Below are 8718 nucleotides of genomic sequence, written 5' to 3'. Positions count from 1 at the left end.
AAGGCACTTGGCTGCTAACCAGAAGGCTGGCGGTTCAAACCCACCAGCTACTCCTCGGAAAGAAGGTTGGGCAATCTACTTCCGTAGAGATACCACATCGGAAACCTAAGGAGCAGTTGCTATGAGTTGGGCTGACTCCACGGCACATAACAACAGCTGTAAATTATACTGAATTTTAGTATATCTAATAATAGGAGCTCTGGTGGTGTAGTGACTAAGGCATTTGACTGCTAACCAGAAGGCTGGTGGTTCAAACCCAGCAGCTACTCCTCGGAGGGAAGACTGGGCAATCTATTTCCGTAGTGATACTGCCTCGGAAACCCAAGGAAAGGTCATTATGAGTCGTTCCGACTCCACAGCAGTGAGAGTGAGACCACCTCAGAAACCCAAGGAGGGGTAGCTATGAGTCGCATTCGACTCCACCGCAGTGAGTTTGGTGTTTTTTTTGGTTTTGTTTTGTTTTTTAATAGTAGTAATTGCATCAAGCTGAGATGAATCTTTACAATATCTTGCAAGACTATACACAACTAACATACGAGCCAAATGATTTTTCTCATGAATAACATGTACTTTCAGTTTTGTTTCACAACTATGTTCCCTAAACTGAAAAACTAAGCCTGGTTTACTTAGGAAATGTTGGGGGGAAAAAAAAAAAAAAAACTTTTGCTTTCTTCATTCCAATGTTTCCTTTTCACAGGTAAGAAATCAGATAAGGCAAAAAGGTAACTTAGCCTTGGTAAATTCAAAAATTCCTCAGGAACAATCTGAAGATTTTTTATAACTGAATAAGGTAAGTAAACAGAAAATCCAGTCAATCAACATAAGACGTAAAGACTAATCAGAGACTTTGGAAATATCTATTCTATAGACTTCCAATTCATATTTGAATAAACAAATAGAACCAGGAATTACAAGCTCTTGAGGCAATGTTTGTAAATCTTCTGTTCAATCAGAAAGTAACATAAAGTGTGATTTCATTGTGTCAGAGAACTCTTCTAAGTAAACACAAAAGTCTGATGGATCAAAAATAGCAGAAGCAGTACTAGGATACTGCCCACCATTTTGAAATTGTACCCAAGTAAAAGATCATACTGTACATAACACAAGAGTCTTATATTCCAAGTTAAAAATAATTTCTGAAGATTTAAATGTGTTTACTTCAACCTGAACTGTATTTAAATACTCCAAAAGTAACAAACAATCTAACAAAATTTCTACTTCCCTGATAGAGTCTAAATATTTCAGGAAAAGGATGCTTATTTCCAAACAAGCAAATAAACACACCATGGATTCAAATGACATGTTCCTAGAGTGTTCAAACCAAATCTACTTACAAAGCAAATTGTCTTGGAAAGTTTCTGATTTCACTACTAAGCATCTTGATATTAAATAAAGAAACTATTTTATACCTACTGTGATCTACTAAAAAATCAATCACTTTCTCATCAACACACTTTTTTTCTACTTTTGAGTGATGCAACACCAAAGTTCTTTTAGATTTGCCAAATATTCTTAAATCTTTTGCAGTGTTTTCCATTGATAAAAAAAGGATTTTTTACCTTCTTTATTAATGAATACCGTTAAATTCAGTAATATTTTTTATTTTTCAATAATTTCACGTAAAACATTCTATTATTTGAAACATAAAGTATTTCATTTAATTCTTCAAAAGGAATTTTAACCAGCTGTTTGTTAGATGGTATAAGAATTACAGAGCTTTCATACTCACTTGATTTTCCTTTTTTCATTTCATTATTACCACAGGGATCACATTTTGAGAATCAATGGCATTTGAAATACTGAGTTCTGCACTTTTGAACATGATGTCCACTTCAGGAGTTCATCAATGGCATATTTGTGATTACAAATTATATTTGCTTCCAATTTCTGCTCATACTTTTTCAAAAATTCACAGCAAACTGCTTTGTTACTTACTCTTGAATTTAAATAATCCATAGTTTTGCTGTCCCATATTTTTATCAGGCTTATTACATTTTACACCACTAAGAAAATAATGGATTCTTAGTTGAGGATTAGTTAAGAATTCCCTCTTAATTGCATAGATTTCAGATGTGTTTACCATTGCAATGTCAATAAATTCCACTTCAAAAGAATTTCTTGGTGAAATTTTCTTAATAACTGCTCTGTAAATGGCACTGTAACCAGAATTTTCTGCAACTATAAGATCTCCCACCAGAGGTTTAACTAATTTTGTGTCTTTCCATAGATTTGCTCTTCTTTCATTTAGAGCACCTGTAAGTCTGATGATTACATGTTCATTATCTATAAACTGAATATGAAAATTTGCAGGATGATTGATATTGGAAACATACCCTTTAACTTTGTGACTCAAATAAATTTTGGGTTGAGGAAGCTCTTTGACTTGTGGTCTCATAAATATACATGTTTTTTTGTGAGGCGAACTGATTTAATTCTCTGATAAAAGACTATGATACAACTCTTACTGATTTGTGGTTCACATCACTTTTATCATGAATATGTACAGATCATGGTATGACATACATAAAACCCTGAAAGAAAATTGCCAACCAAGAATAATAACAGTAAAATTGTCCTTCGAATATGATGGATAAATTAGGACATTTCCAGATAAACAAAAATTAAGGGAATTTGTAAAAACTAGACCAACCATACAAGAGATGTTAAACGGAGTCTTTCAGAAAGAGGATCAACAACAGATAACAACCTGTGATTAACACACACAACAAAGTAACCCAGAAACCAACTCAAATATAGTAGTATCCAAAGTAAAATGAACTTATAAGGGTGAAGAGAAGAAACTAGAGACATTAATTTTTAAATGAGGACAAATACAAAGCAAAAAAAAGGGAATAGTGTAGTTACAGAACATCCAAATGGAGAGAAAGTCAAGATGATTTCAAGACAGAATGGACTATTTTAAACTTGGGAAGAAAATAATAAATCACAGAGTAACCTCAAAGAAAATTAAGAAACCTTGTCATCAAAATGAAAAAGGAGAAAGTCATAAATATTTAGCAAATACTATAATAGCAATGAGGAAATTTTTTAAATATTGATTAAAAAAATTTAGGGACAAATTCTACACCTTTATTCTTAAGTCCCTCATTCAAAGATTTCTACATTTCTAATACACTTTTTTACACTTCTACAATTTTATAACAAACTGATGGTTTCAAAAGCTTGGCATAAATACCTCTGGGACTCAATAATCTATTTTACTTTCAGAATATTTAACTGCAGTGGTTTTTTTTTTTTTTTTATCATATATTTTTTTTTTCATTTTGCCTTTCATAGAAGCAGCAAATCTCTTATTCCTACTTGTTTTATGACCCTTCCCACCACACAGTCTGCTCAGTCACAATGTATTTTTCTACAAGCATCCCTGTATTATCAACATTTTAATTTTTTTTTTTCACCCATTTCAGGAGGTTGCATATGATCAAGAAACAATAGGATTGAAGGAAGAAGACCAAGCTGCATTAGAGGAATTGGTAATAAGCCTCCAGGAATTGATAGAATACCCACTGAGATGCTTCAACAAATGGAAGCAGTTCTGGAGGCTCTTACTCATTTATGCCAAGAAATCTGGAAGATAGCTACCTGGCCAACAGACTGGAAGATATCAGTATCTGTCCCCATTCCAAATAAAGGTGATCCAAAAGAATGTGCAAATTATAGAACAATATCATTAAGCATTACAAGCAAGTAAAATTTTGTTGACGATAATTCAAAAATGGTTCACTCAGTATATTGATTGGGAATTTCCACAAATTCAAACTGGATACAGAAGAGGACGTGCAATGGAGGACATCATTGCTGATGTCAGATGGATCTTGGCTGAAAGCAAAGAATATCAAAAAGATGTTTACCTGTGTTTTACTGATTTATATAAAAGCATTTGACCACATAGATCATAACAAATTATGGGTAACATTATGAAGAATCGAAATTCCAGAACACTTAATTGTGTTCATAAAGAACCTATACATAAATCAAGAGGCTGTTGCCTGAAGAGAGCAGGGGGATAGTGAATGGCTTAAAATCAGGAAGAGTGTGCATCAGGGTTGTATGCTTTCACCATACTTATTCAATCTCTATGCTGAGCAAATAATCTGAGATGCTAGACTATACGAAGAAGAACACAGCATCAGGATTGGAGGAAGATTCATTAACAACCTGTTATATGCAGATGACATATCTGCTTACTGAAAGTGAAGAAGACTTGAAGTTCTTACTGGTTATGATCAAAGATTACAGTCTTCAGTTTGGACCACACCTTAACATAAAGAAAACAAAATCCTCACAACTGGACCAATAAGCAAAATCACAATAAATGGAGAAAAGATCAAAGTTGTTAGTGATTTCACTTTACTTGGATCCGCAATCAAAACCCATGGAAGCAGCAGCCAAGAAATCAGATGTCATATTGCACTGGGCAAATCTACAAAACACCTCTTTAAAGTGTTAAGAAGAAAACATGTCACTTTGAAGACTAAGGTATGCCTAACCCAAACCATGGTACTTTCAATTGCCTCATATGCTTGTGAAAGCAAGTACAATTTTGTTGATGATAAGTCAAAGTGATTGCTGGGAATTTCAAAAATTTAAACTAAATACAGAAGAGTATGTAAAATGAAGGATATCATTGCTGATGTCAGATGGATCTTGGCTGAAAGCACAGAATATAGACAATGAATAAGATGGCCCAAAGAGACTTGATGTCTTTGAATTGTGGTGTTGGCAAAGAATACTGAAAACCCCATGGACTGCCAGAGAATGATCAAATCTGTTCTGGAGTAAGTACAGCTGGAATGTTCCTTAGAAGCAAGAATAGCCAGACTTCGTTGCACCTACTTTGGTCATGTTGTTCAAAGGGATCAATCCCCGCAGAAGGATTCCATGCATAGTAAAGTAGAGGGTCTGCAAAAGAGGGAAAGTCCCTCAATGAAATGGACTGACACACTGGCTGCAATGATGGGCTCAAGTATAGCAAGGATTGTGAGGATGGCACAGGACCAGTGAGTGTTTTGTTCTGTTGTACATAGGGTTGCTATGAGTTGGAGCCAACTCAATGGCACCTAACAATATACATACTTATTCTTCAATTCCAATGTTTATCTCAAAGGAAGAATAATAGTAACTGCAAACACTAACTGAAGATGGGAGAGGCTTTGATAATGTGGTAAACTGTGCAGAGCCACAATTAAATTATTTTGCACTAGTAATTGGGGACTGTAAGTCTACTAAATTACATAAACATTTTGGCTGTATAAGAACTATGGCATAGATGAGACAAGTCAATAACCTTCGACATGAAGAAATAAAATTCTCAGAGTTTCTGCATAGTTCTATTGTCCAAGTGAATAATTTACAACTAATTGATTCAACAAACAGTTAAGACTACATCTGAAGGTCTAGTTTTGTAATAAAAGAAAATGTGGGTTAATCAAACAAAGATCTTTAAGTAATACTCGTTCCTAGTAACCACAGTCGACAATTACATTTATTTCTTGTTTTGATACTTGAGTCAAAACAACAGTTCTATACCACCTCCCATCCTTGAACCACTTAGCAACACAAGCAAACTGCCCTTCTTAAAAAGATTAGAATGAATGCTATAGTAATTCTGAATATGTTCTATTAATAATTTTAGGTCTGCTAACTTACATTGGGGAGCTCTGGTAGCATAGTGGCTAAGACACTTGCCTGCTAACCAGACGGCTGGCGGTTCAAACCCACCAGCCACTCCTCGGAAGGAAGGTTGGGCAATCCTACTTCCGTAGTGATACTGCCTCGGAAACCCAAGGAGGGGTCGCTATGAGTCAGGTTTGACTCGACGGCACATAACAACAACAACAACAACAACTTACATTGGAACTGGCATGAAAAGTCACCTGGGCCAGAGTAATAACAACACTTAACTTCAAGGACTGATCCTAGTTTAAACACATATTCTTTGTAAGACTGTGGTGACTCAAGTCTCCCAAACAAGAAGGGGTTTTTCAAACCTGAGAAATTAATAGCTGGGGACTTGGAAAAAAGACAACTTACTTTTTTAAATCTATTTGAATGGTATTTTCCAGGTTTACATCCTTCAAGAAAGGTAGGTAAGACTTCCTTAATGATAAGTTTAGATTTTAAGTTTAACACTGAATATTCATTTACAGATTTTGGAAAACAATCTTGTTTTACTTGCCAATATTCTTCATATCTAGCTTGTAAAATGAAAAAGATAGCATCAATATTTTCTGAGGCTTCAGTACTCTGAATATATACAGAGCACTTGCCTTTTTTTTTTTTTTTTTGCTGTAACTTGAAGCAAAATTTCTTTCTTCAAAACATTTTTTTAAATAATCATTTGCTGCCTTCACCCATATATCTCCAACAGGAAATACATGTGAACGGCATATAGCTAAGACAGGCAACTTACAAAACCCTAGAAACAACCTTAGAAACACAGTTTTTACATCAAAATATGGAATCAATATGTCTATAATCCAAAAAATAAACATTAATCTTATAACCATTAATTTCAGTGATGGCAGCTCTGTAGAAATATCTGTCCCTGCTGAATTGAGTACAACAAAATAAGCCAGGTTCTGGATTTCTCAGAATCACTTCATCATTTTCACACAAATCATAGGATTTATTTATATTTCTCATCATGCTTTGAAATTTAACTTAATGGTCATTAGTGTGTACCCCAAAATTCAATAGGTTTAAAACATATGCTGCAAATAGTATGTAGGCAGCCTCTATGTCCATTTCTACAGTTTTAATAGGAAACCTACTTTCAAAATGTCTTTTTTTCATTTAGAGAGTCTACTGAGTACTCAATATTTCCAATAAACTCCTAATTGCAAAGCTGTATACATCAGAAGTGCTCATTACTTTCAATATATTGGATAATGAAAGCAGATTCTGAACAAAATACTTGTGTGCCTGTAGTCTTCAGTAGACAGAATTAATTGAGCATCTTGAGTTGTAATGTCACACAACATAACTACTCATTCTTATTGAACCAATCAATACATATCAATGCATACTCAATTTGTCCTAACAAAGTTTATTTAAATATATTAAACTGATATTTGCTTGCATCTGTATCTGGAATGTTTAAATACATCAGAGAATTTCAAATGAAAATAATGGTACTAAGATAAAGACCACTGTCCATTTTGACTTTTGGCAACACAAAGTAGTCCAAAGTGGGACTACTTTCTTGGCTGATTCATAATGCAAATTCATACACATTCTCAAGTTTTCAAGCTCTGGAATTCCTTCAATTAGTTCACAGTAAAATTTACTTGGGTTTAATGCAGATGGTATCTTTATATTTTCAACATTGCCTACTGACAAAGATGGCCACAAATTATTCAGAATATGTTGACTATCAAGTAAAGTACCATTAATATTTAAGGAGGACAATTCAAGTTTTTTCTATTGTAATAAATCTGGCATTTGTTGAAGGAATTATTTTAACATTTCCATAATAAGACAAAATGAATCCCCGTCCATAGTCTTCCAAATTGCAATGGAACAACCTGGGATATAATTTTTGGCACTTCAAAAAGAATCATTTGCAGAGGCAAAGTAGCTCACACATAAACTTTCACTTGTAATTCTATTAGTGACTTGAAGTAATTTAAAGCCTGAGGAGACCATTTTTCCCCAACTGGTAGTATGCTGGCAAAAATACCAAACACTGCCAGCAGTGGTAGCTCAAATAAATTGCTACAGGCTGAAGTAATGTGTGTATTAGCAACTCTTAGTTCTCCATGGTCTATGAGAAGCACTGAATAGAGTTTATTTTTCTTTTCCACAACTCATCTTCTCTGCCATTCTCCATATATTCTTCCTTCTACCAAATAAAATTCTTAAAAGTCCACATTGGTTTTTTTTTTTTTTTTTGGAATATGTTGTATTTCCTCCTGCAGTATGTGATAATCAAACTCACTTCGTATTACATCTACCTTGAATTTCATGAAAATATCCTTGGAAAGATATTCTATATTGGATACTGTCAGACCCATATCTAAAAATATATTGGTAATAGAGATATAGGATCCATTAAAAAAAAGTAGTAAATTTAGTTTATAAATACAAACTTTGAAAATAAACATATGCATGTAATTTTATCAAACTGAACATATTGGTGAAAATTACACACACTGGACAAGATTTGGTATAAACAAACAAAATTTAACTGTTCACTGCCTTCCACACCTCCAAAAACTGAAATAACCAAAAGAATGTAAATAGAAAGAATATACATTATCACTGAAAACCAAAAAAGAGCAGCCTTTACTTGCCAGAAACGTTAACAAATTTCTGCTAGATTGGACAGATGTGGTATAATGGAAGGAAGTCAAGTAAGGCCCACTGGAGAACTCTCTCTCCTCCTGTGAGAAAGTCATTTCCCTTCACGCAGACTTCTTCCAATAGCCCATAAATCAAAAAGGCAAGTGCTAGAAGCAAAACACAGATGGTGAACCAACAGGGAGACACACTGTTTGCAATCCTTACTCTGTGTGAATCTGCAACATTTGGAGTCTATCAGTATCATTATGTAACCCCAGGATTCTTTGATTGAAGGCGCTAGTCTGAGTCCTGAGTCACCAGGAAAAGCGAGGTGTGGAAAGAAACATGAGGCCAGTTAGGTACACCTTATTATTGGCATGGGCTGACCACAAAAAGAGGTGGAAGGATCTTACA

The 8718-nt window shown here is 34.3% G+C and overlaps 1 protein-coding gene across 1 annotated transcript; it reads right to left on the bottom strand.

Annotated features, from left to right (window-relative positions):
• Positions 1-462: 462 nt before the first annotated feature.
• Positions 463-8132, bottom strand: TDRD15 (tudor domain containing 15; the record flags this gene model as incomplete). The annotated part of the gene is given in 25 exon segments (XM_042780739.1): positions 463-651; positions 654-810; positions 812-1342; positions 1344-1548; positions 1551-1595; positions 1598-1776; positions 1778-1977; positions 1979-2399; positions 2401-2531; positions 3087-3211; positions 3214-3237; positions 5100-5396; positions 5399-5596; positions 5599-5681; positions 5870-6306; positions 6308-6344; positions 6346-6483; positions 6485-6813; positions 6815-6858; positions 6861-6919; positions 6921-7137; positions 7140-7169; positions 7172-7218; positions 7220-7520; positions 7523-8132. Coding segments are annotated over 25 exon segments (5034 nt in total), but the record flags the coding sequence as incomplete, so codon positions are not given.
• Between the last annotated feature and the right edge of the window lie 586 nt (positions 8133-8718).

The sequence above is a fragment of the Orycteropus afer genome, unplaced genomic scaffold (assembly GCF_000298275.1).
Source record: "Orycteropus afer afer isolate SDZICR_OR568_19922 unplaced genomic scaffold, OryAfe1.0 scaffold00058, whole genome shotgun sequence".
In the NCBI taxonomy this organism is placed as follows: Eukaryota; Metazoa; Chordata; class Mammalia; order Tubulidentata; family Orycteropodidae; genus Orycteropus; species Orycteropus afer.
The sequence above is the reverse complement of the archived record's forward strand: the minus strand, read 5'-3'. Positions and strand labels throughout refer to the sequence as shown.